General features: G+C 37.6%; 1 protein-coding gene across 50 annotated transcripts in view; it reads right to left on the reverse strand.

The window, feature by feature from the left end:
- Nucleotides 1-18454, reverse strand: part of RBFOX1 (RNA binding fox-1 homolog 1) — a 1140648-nt gene that overhangs the window by 18638 nt on the left and 1103556 nt on the right. For 48 of the 50 annotated variants that reach the window (XM_030284820.4, XM_030284819.4, XM_030284817.4 and 45 more), the window contains one exon: nucleotides 12560-12624. The exons of the other annotated variants lie outside the window; for them this stretch is intronic. In XM_030284820.4, the coding sequence (XP_030140680.1) occupies nucleotides 12560-12624 (65 nt within the window). The remainder of the gene's footprint in view (nucleotides 1-12559; nucleotides 12625-18454) is intronic. 50 annotated transcript variants of the gene reach the window in all.

Genomic DNA, 18454 nt, shown 5'->3' on the forward strand with positions numbered 1-18454 from the left:
TGACCGGAATGTACAGTTGGATCTATCCAACCGGCCAGATCCTCATACCCTGGGCTAAGTGCAATCCTTTTAAGTGCAGGAGTGGCACCTTTTGGCTGTCTGAGCTCTCTGATGTCTCCCAGACAGTGTGGGTCAGGAAAATGTGCTCCTGGGACTCCAAATGGCCGGGTTCCATCCCAGCAGCTACCTCCCAAGGGCAAACACTCTGCATGCTACTGCTTCTCTCAAGCCCATATATCAACTTTTATCTCTTCTAGCAAATTGAAAACTAACTCTTTTTTTACCAGTGTGGTAATAAAGATGGTTTTAAATTTTGAAAAAAAAAATGTTTAAACATTTGATATATATCCTGAATTCAAACAAGAACAGAAGGGGAAGACAACAGAAGTACTATTAAGTGATTTAGATGTGCTGTCTTCCTTTGGGGTAGTTATTGGACCTGCATCACACCATCTTCAAAGGTTTGAATATGCTGTAATTTCCTCTGCTCCATTCCCTGTAGTCCCTTTGGCAGTAACAAATGTGTGCCTCCAAGGCCCCACATCTGACAGAAACCTCTCTCTTTTAGCACCTGCTCTTTCTATCCAGCAGACCTTTTGCATATCCAGTACATTGCACGCTTTCTTTCTCTCTTCTTGAAACTGTTTGGTGAAAACATGCCATACTATAGAAGAGAGATGTTATATATATTGAGGGGTTTAAATTCTTTAATCGCTGGAGCCTGAGCCTTGTCCTTTCTATGGCTGTCTAACATAAACAAGTACTTCTGTGAAGAAATACCTGACCCATAAATGGTCTGCCCACTTTACTAATGGAAAATTCAGAACCTGGAAGTGGAAGATAGGAAGAGATTCAGAGAATGGGTCTCAGAAACATTTTTTATGACTTGGGGGATGTAACTATCATGAAACACAATTCCAACCTATGTTCAGAATAAACTGCTACCCTGAGTGCTTCCTCTAAAAGTTTCCATACAGTCATCCACCCTGGGGAAGGAAGAGCTCCTCTGTGTCTGAACTAGCTCCCACTCCTCCAAAAGCACCAGCCTCCCACCCCTTTCTCTCCTGCAGTCACTGGCCCTGCTGCTCCTCAGGTGTACAGAGCTCCCAGGACTCTGGGAATTTCCAAACTTAGGTCATGATGGGACAAAACCCTACGCAGGACACACGGGGCCAGTGGGTGCTGTGTGTGCCCTTTCATCTCCCTAAAATGCTGGGTGGCACCAGGACTTCTCACCACTGTTTCACACAGCACAGAGCTGAGAACAAAATTTTGGCACACACCTAATTTCACCCATGACTCCCAGAAGTTTCCAATCCCTCCTCCTCAGTAGCATAGAGCTTCCTTAAAATGGAATACTAGAGGTCAAAGGGGATTTTAAAAAATTAATCACACTGGCTCTAGGAAATTTGAACTGTAATAGAAATTATAATCCACTAAGATACAGTGATTATGCTTCATAGACTTGAATTCCCGGGCTTTGCTGACAAACTGCATAAAACTAGACAGAAATAATTTTGCCTAACACAGAAGTTCAGACTCCCACCCAAAAATACAGCAACTGCTGAAAACAGTGCAGAGCCCTAGAACATCAACATTTAGGATAAAGGCAAACACAATATTGAACAGAAGTTACAGTGGGAAGGTTTAAACTATATTTAATCAGTTGACTTTTCTGGTAGGACCACTGTGGGATTGACAAACAAAGTCAGTATTTAGAACTCAGGGGTCAGAATCTCAGCTGGTAAAATTGATGCAGTTTAACCAAAAGCACTGAATTCCCTTCCTGGAGCTGCTCCAAACTGAATTCCCCAAGGATCCCGTGCCAACTATTGCATGCTGGGTTTTCAGGAGTTATATGTGGTACATCTGTATATTTCTCCATTATTAAAGATATTATATATTTCCTTTGTGTTCCAAATGTTAAGACTTTGCTGCTCTTGTGAGGACCCTGATGTTGAGGACTTTTTCACCATGAATTTCAATATAGCTGACTGCTGGCTCCTTGAATGGTTTCTGCAATACCGAAGGAGACAAGTTCCCTCAAAAGTTCCCCTTTATAATCATTTTATTAAGTCCTTCCCAACTCTCTCCTGCTGGTGTCCTAAATTTAAATATCAAGGCTATCAAAGGATTTAAACTTTTTAATATTAGCATAATAACTATAATTAGAAGGTTAATTTTGCTATTATCATGCTTTATATTCCCATTACTGTAAGATCAAAGTACATTACCATACCCATAGCATTTGAATCACAACACAGAGACAACTAAACAACTTCACAGCCATACCTATATGATATATTAAAAGAAATAAGAATAAAACTGTAAATAATTCATGTGGTATCAAGCTTCAACAACACTAACAGTAACTTGTTTGACTTGATGTGCATTAGGAAGGTAATTAGACAAATTTCTTAAATGTCAGGTTCTTTTTCTCTCCAAAATTTCTTGTTCAACCTAACCAAAGATGATGCCAAGACAAAGAGGAAGATGCGGATATTTGGCTTTCACTGAGGTTTTCTGCTTTCCTTATCCAAAGATAATTATCTCCTACATCCATCATTCCTGACCATTTCTTTCCTGAAATTTTCAGGCAGGCCATGTGTCGGAATTCAAAATGTCCCTCAGACATTTTTGGATGTTCCAGGCCCAGGTCAGAAGCATTTGAGACCCTGGCAGGCAGCTGGAAACAGCTGTGATTTTGGGTTTGAACCATGGAATGATTTACCAACCTTGCAGGAAGAACAAGAAGTCATAAAAGTTTAGATATTAGAGTAGAAGTAGTCACAAAGTAAAGGGAAGAATTTTTGAGTGCTGTACAGGGGGGTTTTGGTTTTGTACATGGGGGTCAGAGGGTTTAAGATGGAGGCATCTGGGCCTGTCCTGTCCTCCCTCTTTCTTCTTCCTTACCTCCATGTTCTTGGTAATGTTGGCACTCACAGATTGGTTTAGAGTAGAAAAGCACCATTTAATATAGGTAATAGGCATTGGGGAAAAACTGTACCCATGTAACACGTAATGTACCATATAAAAGACAGCACAGCCCTGGGCGGGGAGAGAAGAAGCAGTCGGGAGTCAGAGAGGATGTCAGGGTGTGTGTGTGCCTCTGCCTGAGCTGTGAGCAAACCACAGCAGCCCGAGGAGAAAATCTTTTAGATAACTTGCAATAAACTGCCTTGAGACCAGACAAGAGAAGACTTCTGAGTCTTTCTTTGGAAGCACGGGCTGGAGGAGAGACTTTTCCACCACACGGAGCCACCCCGAACCAGGGTGAGCTCCGTCAGCCTTGGATGCAGATAGAGGAAAACCCTGACTCAAAAGAAACAAATGCAGCTATTTCTATAACAACTCCATATAGAAAACACTAAATAAAGCTCATCAGCTCGTCCATCTGCCCGGGCTCAGCTGCCACTGCAGAAGGTGCTGTGTCCCCCTTGCCTCCCCGGATCCCCTCCTGTGCCAGGGGGTCGGAAATGGCACTACAGCCCTGTTCCCAGCTGCTCAGCCCAGCCCTTCAATCCCTGCCTCATTCATCACCTCTGCATTGCTCTCATCTGCTCTCTTCGTGCTCAGTACAGGACATTTCTGTGTGCTTTAGCCAAAGACAGCACGTCTCTACCAAAATTCAGCGTGCCAAAGACGGCAGGAGAGAGAAAAGAAACAAAATCTCTCATCAAGTTTTGTCCTGCTACCAATCACACAATTTCTCAACCAGAAATAATTTCTTTTAATACGAAAAAGTACTTGTGCAATTGCAAAAAACATGCCTTCAAGAAAAGAAAAAAATCAATCCCCAGCTCTTCTGGACACCAATGGAAATGTGCATTCCCAAGCCCAGTGATATGCCTGCATTATTTCATTTACTCAGGAAAAAAAACAAGTAACCAACCAACCCAAAAATCTAAAGGGATTAAAAATACCTAAAGGGAAAAATGGTCAGCAGAAGGTTCTTTCTCATAATTGATATTTTTATCTCAGGCTTTCCCCAGCAGATGGGCTGGCATTTTTATTTTAGCCCTGATATTGAACTAGATGAACAGCCCACTCCAATGCTAGAAGACAGAGACTCCTTTTAGCACAGTCCAATAGTGGTGCTGTGAAGCAGATTGGAGGAATGTCCACTCTGCACACAGGGTGGATACAATAATTCTGCCATGGCAGTGTCTTGGATACAAACACCCCCTCTCTCTCCTTCCATTAGCCCTCGGTATAAAGAAAATTTATGGAAAATACATGCAACCTTCCTACTTAGTTCTGTTTAATTTTTTTATATCTTTTTTTTAATCAGAGCTATATGACTAGACTTGGGTCTAACTCATATCACCTGCTGCATCAGTGGGATTTTTTTATGTATGGTCATTCAATATATTATACCTAGTAGGAAATTATTTGTTAATAATAATGCAATACACAGAGTCCAAAGATGAATATTTATCTGCAAGAGGAACATGTGGTTTTTAAGTAAATCTGGATATTTTAAAGCAAACCTAAACCTAATAGATGAAATTCTGAATACTACACAATTCCGAGCAGAATTCATACTGATCTCAGTAGCAGAACTTCTCCAAAGTTATTGGCCTTTTAGTGTGATTAATACAGTCTAGGCACTTAAATTAAATACTTGAGGAAGCAGTGCAGTAATTCTATTTCAGAAGTGCTCCATGTCAGCAACATAAATCGATGTCATTATGATGCAGGACTGCTAAATTAAGGCTATATTTGAAGTCTTAATATTTATATTTGAAAAATTTGTTTATTACTATATTTTGGACATATTGTTCATTCCCTTTAGGGCAAAGAGCATTTTGAAGTCAGCCTTGTGTAAAGAATCAGTATTTGAATCACTAAAAGACATTAAAAAATAACCATTTATTTAATTTGGGGATTTGTTCTTTTTGCACATCATGACATTCTTAAAATAATGCCTCAAAAACATACTTTATATTTGTTTCTGATTTTATAGCAATTATTACAGTTTACTAGTAACCACCATTTTATCCACTATAACTTTTCTAACATACATGATGATTATAAACATATATGATTATAAACTTCAGCAATTGTGAATAACATTCTTTCCCTTTGCATTATATTATGTTCGGAATGACTTTACAAATTAGTTGACAGCATATTTTTTTTTCCTATTTTAACTAAAATATAATATTCATTAAAACCTTGCCAGGATTATTTAAGAACTTATTCAAGAAAAACAAAACAAACTTTAGAAGCTGGTACATATTTGGTTTACACAAAGTCCTTACTTTACTTTTTTTTTAAATGCATGTATATTAAACACCCTACAGCAAATTTCACTAAAAATTTCCTTAGGATACATGGATAAACATTCTATTCCCACTCCTGCAGTATTCTTACAATCTGATGTTTGCCTCAGGTGGGTTCCTAGAGTATCAACAGCTTGACAAACCCAAAGGAATATGAAAAAAAATCTATTTAAATACCTAATCAAATGTTTTAGGCTCCTCAGAGGTGTGAAATGCTACAGTAAAAACATACAAAAGTGTAAATTGCCTCTTTCTTGATTAATTTAATCAACATTATTTAAAATTTGTTCTTCTAATACTTCACCATCTTGCCAGAGCACACTGCAGATTACACTAATCCATACAGATCATATCCATGGCATCCCAGTTTTATTAATACAATTTCATTCCTTTATTTTCTGTCTTCCTCTTGCACAATGCTCTTAATTCCTGCCTGCATTTAAAGCCCTCGGGTTGACAACACTTAGAGCACGTTCTAATCTGCCTCTTTGTGGTCTATCAAGCCAATGATCTGAGAGCTGAGTGTGTAATTAGCCACTGACATATCCAAAGGAACTGTTATGGTCTATCATGTCACAGGCACTGACCCAATGGACTGTAACAGTTTTGGTCTGCTGGATCAGGAATCAATGTTTTAGCAACTCCCAACTCCGTATTTATCCACTCTGCTGGGTACAACACTGAAAAATTTTAAAGTTGCACTTTCTTCCAATATCCTCTAAGAGCAAAGAAGTTTTTATGAGCTAGTAATAATTTCCACTTTAAAAATGTTAACCAGTCCTTTCCCCTCCCTCCATTTAGAGAAAAGGTATGAAAATTTATCAAATAATGTATTCATAATCACAGTTATTTACTATGAGCTTTTACATTAGAATGAGGAACTCCCAAGTTAAAAGTCAGGCTACATAACCAGACAGAGGCTGGATGAATTAAACAAAACCAAGAGAGGATACTGAAACTGAGATGTAAGAATAGGTGCACTGATTGTTTTTATTTTTTATTTTTGGAACATGATGAGTATTTAACAGCTCTCCCTATGTTCAAGAAGAACCTGACAGCAAAAGTACTGAGCACCTTAAGTTTTGGCACCATCAGGAAGCCAGGTATGGAAATCTGGGCTTTAGTCTACCTCTACCTTCTCTCCCAATTTTATCTTCATGATTTCCAGCATGGATGTCACAGCAGATGTCACAGAAATAGCCTGGCCTTTCCTTGTCTAGGGGGATTCCTAAAATGTCCCTTGATACTGCAATGAATGAGAATGGAGATTAAAGGTAAGAGAAGTAGAAGCAGGATAGGAATGAAACCAGCTCTGACACGACAAAAGTTTAATAACTGGTGTTTGCCATAATTCTGAGCAGTAGCACAAAGCTTTTTCACTACTGCATCCCCTGAGTTTTGAACTGGTGGAGGAGTTTTAGCAGTTCCCTGGATGCCATACGAATAGTCAAAGTACACACAGGTGAATCAAGCCTTCAGAGTAGCAGAAAGCAGGTTAATTCCACTCAGCAGAGGAGTGTATTCAAACATCAAAGCACCCTGCTAGAACTGGCAGATTATGGTTTTAGCAAATATAATTGTTTGCAATGTTTTCCTATGTTGATGTGACTCACTCAGTCTCCCCCCAAAATGCCATATCTGCAATATTTTAGAATGAACCATGCTTCAATTATTGGAAAGTACTCTATGCAACATATTTTCATTTCAGGAAATTCCTGTCCAAATGTACTACATGAAAGTCCCTGTTCATGGAATTTCAAACACTTGGATGATTTTGTTCTCTTATAACATTTTCTATATTCATATTCACCCACTTTTACTTTCTAACTCTTCACTAAAAGATAGTGTTGTGGTTATACTATGAGTCATATACTCCAGTCATCCCCAAAACTCTGAATGGACTGGGATGAAAATGGATTATGAAATATTAACATGACTCCAGTGATTCTCTAGTTTGCCAGAGATCACACAGGCATAAAATTCTAACAGGTAGATGGCCAAACCCACTACCTCTCCGTAACATCCTAGCCAATAATTTGATTTTTTATTTGCAATAATAGGGAATAAAGAAGCTTTAGCTACCATACAGGATTGTCCAGGGGAAAAAAAAAAACAAAAACCAACAACCAAAAACTAGACCAATAAAACATCACCACATGAACCTAAGCAGAAGTGTTAAATATATTCTCTGTTGCTGTTAGAAAAGCTAAGCACAACCTCTGTACCCAGTCACGGTGCTAACTGAACATTTTCATTGTCAGAATTTGAGTAGCCTACAATATGAGCTGTACAATTCCTCCTTAGGGTTCATCCCCCAAACCTTTCCATTTAAAATTCCACTGGGATAGCAAAATATACAAATATTGGTAGGTTCCAGCTGGAAGTTAAAAAGTTACCACTATATTCTAATTTTTTTCCCCTTTCAGTTGGATTCCTTTAGAAACTACAACTGTGCAGAGAAGCTCTTTCTCCTTAATCTAAGAAGGTACAATCATGAAATGAATGAGATGCTAGATTTTAAAATATTTATGCCTCTGTAAAATTATTTCATGGAAAATTAAATTCTGGCTCAAGATGCTATTATATTTTATATGCAATCAAAACCTTAATTTTTAGTATATATCTCTAGTAATCTTCAATAAGAGAAAATAATTTAAATAAAAATAGAGTGGTTTTCATTGTTTAATCATAAAATAGAAGATTATATAGTCCACAATATAGTCCTCAGCTATAGAAGCTCACCATTTATATTTTGTGGTTTTTTTACTCTTCATTCTAAATTTTCATTCTTTAATGAGCAAGTTTAATATTAAACCAAACCTGTACCTATCCTATTTTAGGATAACCTGAGCACAAATATCAAGAATTGCTTTCAGCTACTTGCCCAAAGAGAACTGGAAAATATATTCAACTATTTCTATAGACACTACTGCTTAAAAAAACCTGAATGATTCACATAGACATGTTAAAAATGTAAACTATTAGAATATCAAATTTTATCATGAGTAAGATTTAAGATCTGGAAAACACATAATTTCCATATGACAAAACCTTCTCTCCCAAATTTCATAAAACCCTAGGTATAACCACAGAACATGAAACACAAATTGATAGTGGGAGGAAAAAAACAAAACATACTTTTTACTACAAAATGTTATGTGCAAAATATTTTGGAATATGCCTTATTAAAAATAAAAAAAAAAAAGCAAATAAATAAATAAAACAAAAGTCAGCTTCCAGTGATGAGGGATTTAATCCAGACAACAAAGAGGTCAGTGGGAACATCCCCAGAGTTGGGAGTGAGGTTTAAATTTGGTGTGATAGAGGGGGATGGTGCTGAGAGCAGCACCCTGGGTCTGTGTGGGAGTGTGTGTGGGATGGATGGGGTGTGTGTGTATATATGGATACTGCTCCATCCATGTATAAACACACCTGGGCCCTGCACGGGGACAGCACAGGCTGTGCCTCTGCTCCCTCCTGGCAGACACACTTGCACAAACACCGCTGGCAGCGTTAATGTGCGCGAAAGGAACACCGCTCTCGCTCCGACCGGAGATGCAATCATCAAACCATAAAACACAAAACCAATAGCCAATCAATGGGAATAAGTCTGCCCATAGGCTTAATTCAAGCAAGCCATTCACTCAGCTATGTGATGGATCTGTCAAATCCAGTACAGCATTACAGACATACCAGCAACACCAAGTGAACATGCAATGACAAAATGACAATAGGCCCCACTGCCATGCTCCGACTCCTTCTACCTCAGGAATACAAAACTGGATGACCTTGCTAGTTTCTCTTACTTCAGACTTGGACAGAAATCTGACAACTTTTTTTTTTTTTTTTTTAATATTGCATGAAAGATGAATAAGAGCTGTACAAACATTTTATTGACATCTGATTTAGTGTCTTTTGCACATCCTTACAATTATTTTTTCAAAATATGCTCAGTTTAGAGAGTTTGCCAGGCATGTTCCAGACTGATGATGAAGAATATATATAGACCAATAGGTCCCCTTTTAGGACTTATACTAATTGGAAAACTTAGCAGAAATATTTTAAATCTTGGCAAGTTAAACATAATTTTTTTTGATCCACTTCTGCAAAGACCTTCAAATCTGTATGTGCAATTTATTATATGATAGATCACACAATATAAAAATGGAATTCAGAATTTGTATCCAGTGATTGAATTTCTTCATACATAAAACAAAATGTACCTATTTCTTTGTTGTTTTTGTTTTGTGATTCTAAAAAAATGACTGGGGAGATGTGCCAGGCCTACCCCTGTTGTGAAATTTGGTTTAGGAGGACATGATCTGTCTTGACAAATACTTTGGGGTTTGCATTGATTGGTTTAATGGTATTTCCTTGCCACCTGATTCTCCCCTGTATATCTGTTCCTCGCCTATTTCCAGCAACATTTCCAACTGTGACAAACAAGGATACCATTGCATTCCTTCAAATAGAGCCCTCTCACAGTGATCATTATCAATCGACTCGGTCTATTGATTCTGCAGTCCCAAATCTTTCTGTTAACCTTTCTTTTTAATTTACCAAAACATGTCTCCAATCTAAAGATTTCCTTTTTCCATCTCCTGACTTAAGCCTTTCAAATATGGAACATTGCCATTCATAATGGATATGAGTGTTGACCAAAAGCTTTTCTTATTTTTAAAATTAGTATGAAGTAGTATTTCCATTATATGTCACTGCTTCAGTGGTACTCAATTTCTTTGGGGATCATTTTTTATACAAACAGTAAATCCAGTTCATGTGTAATTAAGTTAAACAGGGGCTCATAAGAACACTAAATAAGTGTACAAGGAGATATGGAATCTTCAGTATTGTGAGAGGAGAGCAGATGATAATTACATTGAGAAGAGCAGATATAAGCAGTGGTACTGAAGTATATTTCAGCATCCTCAATATTAATAATTTCACAAAAGTAGCTAAATTAAAATAATTGTACAATAAACAAAAAGTTAATCAAATTAAACAAACTGTAGTTGTGAATAATCAGAGGTATCCATGTTTGCACATAGTTTCCCACATGCAAAGAAATGTTTGAGCAGATTGTTATTTGTTTTGTTCTCGATGTTAGTTTTGGGATTCTCTTGTAAAGAAATTCAGTTATGAGATTTGTAATTAAGACAAGAAACCATAATCATTTGGGGGAAGCAGATCAAGGATGAGCGTTAACCACATTTAAAAAGAAAGATAAATTAAAAAAAAAATCCAAAAGATATAAAATTCATTTAAGATATCTAAAATTAAGCAAGCAAAGACAGGTTATTGCAATTCTAATTATACACAAAGTGTATCTTAAAATTAGACAATTTTTTCAAAAAAATAATTAAGGATTGTAACAACTGCATTACTACTGAAGCCATCTCCAGCTTTCTTTACAGCATTTAAGAGCACTATCTTCCTAAACAAATCCTTTACCTTTTTGGCAGCATAACTCTTTGTGATGTTGACTCCCTGCCCATAGCAGAACATGTGACCAACTGATATTTTATCTTTCAGCCTTTAATCTGGTTTATGAGAAGGTAACATCAACTCATAATTAAAGCATTTAAAAATCAGCTTGTTATTGTTCAGTTTCTCTGTGTAATGCATTGGTGTAATTAATAGAAATAAACAGCCTATAAAATGATCCAGGGACACCTGAGTGATAGCTGGCAAAACCTGGCTCACCACAGGAGGTTATTTATAATTTTGTCCTTTTGGTTTAGTAGGCTTTTAGAAGTAGGCGTTGTTTTGCATTACAGAAAAGCTCACATAAAAACCCTAGAGCTGCGACATGCTAACAAACCTTTGTGGAAATGAAATGAAATTATTGAGGAGCACTTCACCTGTGCAGGTTCCCCTATGTAGAAATAGTACATTGCCAACAGAGTGCACACAGCACAGATCTAGTTGATATTACTGACCCAAAATCAATAAAAAGGAGCTTGCTTACCTGTCTGACACAGCATGCCTCAGCCATACATGCAAATTACTCTATTCACATAACTTTAAAAAATATATCTTCATTACCCAGAATAAGCACTTGAAAGGCAAATATGCATGCATAGCATTGTAACATTCATACCATGGGACTTGGTTCTAAAAATACAGAATCCATGAACAGCTCTTCAATCTAAGAAATCGTGCACTAGAATTTCTTAATTTCTTGATTTCTTTAAGAAACAGAAGCATTTGTAACACTGTCTAATTTAGCATTAAAAGAAATTTTTCAATATTTAAGGCTTAAGAAATTATTTCCATAATTCCAAGGGAAAATTTTCTTGTATCAGGTATTGAGGAGCGTGACCTTACTTCTCACTGCCTTCATGACGCAAATTGTTGGTGTGTCTGTGCCACCAAATACACCCTCCCTTTATAAGGGAACACTCCTAAAGAACTTGAAAAATATTAAAGATAGAATAGATTTTAAGGGTGCAATTTATGAGGAAAATGTAGGATAATCCTCTTTCTCATTACAAAATCATGTCCACATGCTGCAAAGACTTTATTTTATTCAATTTGATAAAATCCTGCTCCTACTGGAGTCAGCAGCAATTTAGAGATTGACTTCTAAGGGATTCCAACATCCATCTTTCAAGAAGACGCACTAATATATGTGACATCACTCTTAGTTGATAAAATTTAGGCCTTTAAATGTGCATATTTTAATGATTTTCCATTCCTGATATTGTTTCCACCAAATGTGGTTTACAATTTAAGGAAAAAAATACAGAGCAAAAGAAATTTTTTTGTTTGTTTGTTTTCAAGTATTCAAAAAAATCAAATGCCTGGGCAGAAAGCAAATGGAAAAAAATACTGGTTTGCATTGGATAGTTCAAGCTTAGACACAGTTCATTCTCAATTTCCACTGACAAAAACAATGTCAATGAGAATTGAGGGCACTCGATAGGTTCAAGGTTCTAAATCAACTGAAATAATACTCCTAAGACAAATAATGATCCTTAGTAGCAGACCATCATGAATCTGTACATTTATTTATCTGCATTTTACAAGGGTCACAGACGTTAACTGGATGATCTACAGCTTGGGAATGTGCACATCTCATGCCCGATTCTCAATTAAGGCCTAAAGTCTCTCAATTTATGGCTATTCATGGATTATAATAAAACAGCCTGCTTTAGATATCACAATTATCTGCAGAGCAACAAGACAGTTATGAGACTTCAACAAGGCAAATTTATAGAATCAACTTCAACTTCCACTGGTCAAATATTTCTGAGCAGGAAAGGAGTTCTTACCTGTCACTGTAGGCAGCTGCAGTGGCAGTGGCAGGCTGGGCATACCGGTAGGCAGCATAACCACCCTGAAACACAAACTCACGCTCTAACTGCATTGCCATGGCACCTTCAAGCACATTTTTGCAACGTTTGACAACAATTGAAGGAGTACAACATGCTGCAGTTCAGTTAAATGCACAGGAAATACTGCAGTGAAATGTTAAGGGAAGTATTTTGGTGAATCGTTAAGCAAAATGGAGCACCACAAACTTTTTAAGGTTTGTCCCAGAGATCAGGAGAAAGCAATGAACTCTATTGATCAGTGTAAGCTTTTTCACTTTTGGATTATTACTGGATTCTTCTCCAAGTTTTCAAGCAGCAATTGTTTGTATAAACAAAGTGAATGTATATTCACAAAGCAGTGCTAAACTTAAAAGACAAATTCAGCTAATAATCAATTCTTTTTTGGTACAAAATATGATTTATCATGCCTGGTTGATTAAACCTATGGATTTGTGCACTCAATTAACACTTAATGTTACATAGGCTTCCAATTTATACATAAAATTATAATGAAGAAGCAAAATTCTCTTCCATGAATTAACATTCAGTTGTATGTAACAGTAATTCCAGCTGTTCAATTAAGCAAACAGGACAAACAAACACACATTGGAAAGGAATTGAGTGCAGTGATGCATTGATTATCAAACTGTGAAAACAGCAGAGCTTCCTGTTCAATGGACCACAGTGTTACATCAACCATTTCCAAATGATCTCAGCATGCCAATTAACAGCCCCAGCCCAGGCCCGCTGATAACACAAACACGATTTACGTCCCAATTAGAATTCTCCCCCCCAGCACCCTCTGGGACAGGGGCTGCTGTGGTGCCTTCCCCACCCACCCCCTCCCTAACAAAGAGCTGAATAAGACAGTATCAGCTCACTCAGCTTTGAATAAAAGTCACTCTTTTGCTGAAGTGTTCACTGTAATGGATTGGCTCTTTCCTAATTTTTTTTTTTTTTTTGGAAGGCTGCATTCACCCCAGACATTGTGCTGAAGCAGGAAGAATAGGCCACAATGTGCCAGCCTTTACTGTAATAGTAGAACATTTTCACTGCAGTAACTTTTGTGGGTTTTCTAGTTTGATTTTGCAGATAAAAATTTGCTCTTTTCAGAAAACAATCTGAACTACTTTTACAAGCTATTTCCCCTTCTACCACTTTGCTTGCCAGAATGGCTTTCATCCCTAACACATGTAAACCTTTGTGGGTTTGAAGATTTGAAGCAGGTTGGGTTTGGAAATCAATCGTTCAGCTGACAATGCCACATCACCCTAAGAATAAACACGAGTTTTACATACACTGACAGCTCATTAGAAACTCCAGGCTTTGAACTGTCAGCTTATTTGAAGAATATTCCTTCTGATTTTTTTTTCAAGTGCTCACACAGACAACAGGACATGTCCCTCCCTGCTCCTGGCCAGCTCCCTGCCAGCAGCAATTGTGTCACACAAGCCCTGGGATCAGGCAGGAATGAGCATCTCCCAAACCCCCACGTGCTCCCCTGTGCTCCTCTGTGCACACACTGAGGCAAAACACCTTCTCATTTCAGAAAATTTCATTTTTATAACCCAGCAGAAGGCTGTCACTGTCAAAAAAGTACAACAGGCACACGCTGCTGCAGATATGTAGGTACAGGCCTTTGGATGTCAAATAATGCCACCAGGTACAAACTGAGCCAGGGCTGAAAGGAGAGAAATTCCAACTGCCCACTTGGGCTGGCCTCTGTCAAAGTGAGAGAGGTGAGAGATGAGACCAATGTATCTCTTCTCCCCTCCTGGGTTTTGAGGGCTAAATATTTGGAATGGTCTGCCCGGGGAGGTGGTGGGGTCACCATCCCTGGATGTGTTTAGCAAAAGCCTGGAAGTGGCGCTTGGTGCCAGGGTTTAGCTTTTAGCTGGGGTGTTCGGGCATGGGTTGGACTCAGTCTTGAAGGTCTTGTCCAGCCTGGTGATTCTGTGATTCTGTGAAATATGACAACTTTCCCACCCCCTTTTTTTTCCTCTTTTTTTTCTCAGAGTGCTGATATGAGGAAGATACTGAATTTGCTTTCACGATCCAGTCTGGCAGTGTGTGGCAGATCTGAAGTCTGACATAGTTCTGTTCACCAGGGTGTCCAACTCCTTTGCCTGGCCTGCTGTCCACTCCTAAAACCCAATTCAAGAGTGAGAGCCACTCCAAGTGCATCCAGCTCTACATGCAACAGCTCCTACCACAGCATGGAACTGAGAACAGCCCACCATGAGCAGTTCTGAATGGCAGAAAAATGACACAGGCTGTTCCCACAGCAGCTGCTCTGAACTCTGGTGGGCTCTGTGAGGACTGGTTTCCTTTTCTTCATTTAGCTATCACCAAAAATTGGTCAGTTTGTGATCAGAGACCCTTTCTTGCTCCCTAAACACAAGAGCTACATTCCTTTTATGCTCACATTTTGATTTGCTTTCAAAGAATTTCTGCTGAACAATGAAGCTCGACTCTGAACTTCATTAAGATGTTTTGGATTCAGCAATCAGTCTGACATTTATGAGAGCCTGGCAAGAATGAGTATAAAGCAATACAAATAAAAAGAGATTGAAAGCATTGAATTTGCCTGCATTCTCTGGAGAACTAAAAAAGCAGGATGTATTTGGGTATCAGGGAAAACCTAATTCCCTACCATCCCATGTCATGAATTCATAATTTTAAAATAAACTGGCATAAATTACACATTAAAATACGCCAAAGCAAATTATTTTTATGGGGCTTGTTTTGGTGTTGTACTAAGTTTTCTTATTGTTTTACTTCAATTACTTCAGGTGATTTTTGATTGCTGCAGGAAGAAAATACTTGGAGGTACACTTTGCTCTGGAAATTGGGGTGGAATTCCAGTTCAAACCCCTGAACTCAACTTCTGTAACAAGATCTATTTCACAATTTTTCTCTAATTTGGAACTTGGCTGATATTTTAGGTGGAGAATACATAGTAATCTTCACTACATCTCTTGAGTAACATTATATAATTATCCTCATGCCTTAGACTCTATTGCAAAGTAAAACGCTCAAAACAAAATTGTGCAATAATTACATTTTTAAAAATTAACAATTTTTAGTTTCTAAGTATTAGAAATGTTTTAGGAAATATTTTTTTTCTCTTATATTTATATTCAGGCAGAAAGTACCTGACTTTGGATTATTATTTTGAAAATAATAAATTCAGATACCATAGTGAAAAAATGTTTACTGCCTTATCTGTGCTCCCATATTTGCTACTTGCAGAACAATGATAAAACAGTGTTACAGCAGCTGAAGTAGTTTTAAAAATTAACAACAGTATCACTATCTGTGACTTTGTGAATGAAACTGGAAAATAAAATGCAGCTGGTGGACTAATTTTGCCATTTGCACACAGAGAATCCATTTTCTCACATATTTATTTGAGTGTCAGTATGATTTGACATGAGTCTGCATCCAGCAGGGTGAGGTTTTGCCATCACTGTTGTTGGACCTGTGGTAACTTATTGCCACACACAGGCTCCTGCAACACTGCTCTATAAAGAAACAGAAATGGGATGATTTGAATGAGGAAGGAAGGATGGAAAGAAGAATGTAAGGAAGGAATTTAGGCAAATTTCCCAGAGCAATTCATTGGAATTTCCCTCTCAATGTTTTATACATCTCTGGCTCTGGCAAACAGAAAAAGAGCAGTGAGATCAGCTGGTGATTTTTATAGGGAAATCTTAATCCATTTTAGAAAGAAGTCACATACATTTTGAATAAGATATGATAAAATGGAGATAAACAGAAAATTGAATACAACTGAATTTTTAAACAAAGTGTGTATATCTACAGTAAGGCTAATTTCCACAAAAAACTTACCCAGAAAAAATCTAGAGACTACAAAACCATGTATACATGTGTGCACCTCCTCAATAAATAGCCAAATCACTTTTCTCTCATGATCTCAGATATAATGAATCACAAAGTGACTCTAAATGATGAGTATTTTTTCCTATTAGCTACATAGTTAATATTTCATATGAATGTTGAGAGTTAATATTCCTCAATTTATACTTCCTATACTTCCCTTCACTCAAGGATCTCTCAGAGTATTTTGTGAACATAAATTAATCAAGTTTCTAAACCTTCTATAGTATTGAGAATTAGACCTGCCTTATTAACTACAAATAGAAGAATGGTATTAAAAATTACATGAATTAAAATCAGAGCTGCAGAATATAGAAAGTGTCAGTTCATTTTCCTCCACTGATATGCTCTTGAGATTTAAACAGCATTTGTTCTGCAGTTTAAAAAAAAAGTAAAATTTTGATAGGGAGAATTAAAAATAAATAAACAATCCAACTCAATTTTTTTGCTGGCTCAAATTGTGAACCTGACATGTGTGCAAGGTTTGGAGTAATTCTATATCATGTTCCCAGAGGTAGCTGCTGCTGCAGAAAAACTCTTGGTAAAATATGCAGGCACCACCTGCACTAATCCCAGCCAAATACAATCACCAGAAGTGGTCTGGTACCTTTTCCAATGTACTTTTAACATCACAAATAAAGCTGAGATCAAAAGCCATTTCATCCCTACCTACCCAAACCTTTAAAAAGGCATCATGGAGCGTTCCAGCACACAGAGCAGTGGAAAGAGCAACCCACTGCTCCCTGGGGACCCTTCTGCCCTTGGCAAAGTCATTTCTCCTCTTCTTGCTCTGTTGCTGTGAGTCACAGGGAATGGCACACCCTTCCACTGGCAAACACAAAAAATCCTCGGTTCTTGCAAGAAAACCTTCAGTGCTGCCTGCAAATCCTTGTTTTTCACCTCAGAACAGTGCCTTTCAGGGGACCAGATGGCTTCCAGGGACTTTCACCTGGGGTCAGGGGAATGCTGTTTGGATAATTACCTCTGCCTCTCCTGTGGGGAACAAATAAATCCTCCATTCCCAACTCCATCCTGGCTTTGAGCTAAAGGTGATGGCAATAGCTATTGAGAAATAGTCTCATTCCATACCCCTAACCACAAAAAATCTGCCTTATTCTTGCCCTTTGCAGCTAAAAAAAAAAAAAAAATTAAAAATTAAAACCTATATGTGTATATTTCACCAAGGATTCTCTCCAGCTGTAGCATCACAGGTGCAGAATCCTGGGAAGTTTAGAAAACCTTGCTGTGAGCAGTAAGACTGACTAATGGCCATGGTTAAACCATTACCAGGGGGCTTCTGGAGCTGGTGGTGACAGTGTGTGGAAGGTTCTCCTTTTCTGAGCCTTCCCACATTTTAGGTGTGGACTGATGACTGACATATTCTGAAAACATTCTTTATGACAATGGTAATAAAATAAAATAAAAAAAAAGGAACAGATTTAAGATAAAGCAGAGCTATTATTCTAACTGCCTATTTCTGAGACTTACTATTTTTTGCTTCATTTTGTGAAATGTATTTTCTTATTTTCACAGGTGTCAATCTTCATCTAAGAACTTCTATATTTGCTGGCAGGCAACTTTAATTCTCTTTTAATGACTTTTTCTCTTAGTGAATCAATACTTAATTTTAAAAGGTCTTCCTTACTTCCTAATAATCTCCTTTATTTTTCCTACTCAAAGGCACATTTAAAAGGGAATTCAATAGCTCAGCTATTTCAGAAGGATTATTACATTCCATATAGAATTATATTAAATATAGAATATATTATATTACGTCTAGAATCATGGCTGTTGATTTTTCACTTTAGACTGTATTTCCCACCTATTTTTATATTCCTAATCTCTTCTATTCCACTAGTTAGTATTGAGCAGCTCTGGATATTTGCTGTTCTTGGTTCACCCTGCAGTTTTTTCCCAGCCAGTATCTTTTTGTGTCTCCACTCCCTCCTTTCC

The sequence above is a fragment of the Taeniopygia guttata genome, chromosome 14 (genome assembly GCF_048771995.1).
Source record: "Taeniopygia guttata chromosome 14, bTaeGut7.mat, whole genome shotgun sequence".
In the NCBI taxonomy this organism is placed as follows: domain Eukaryota; kingdom Metazoa; phylum Chordata; class Aves; order Passeriformes; family Estrildidae; genus Taeniopygia; species Taeniopygia guttata.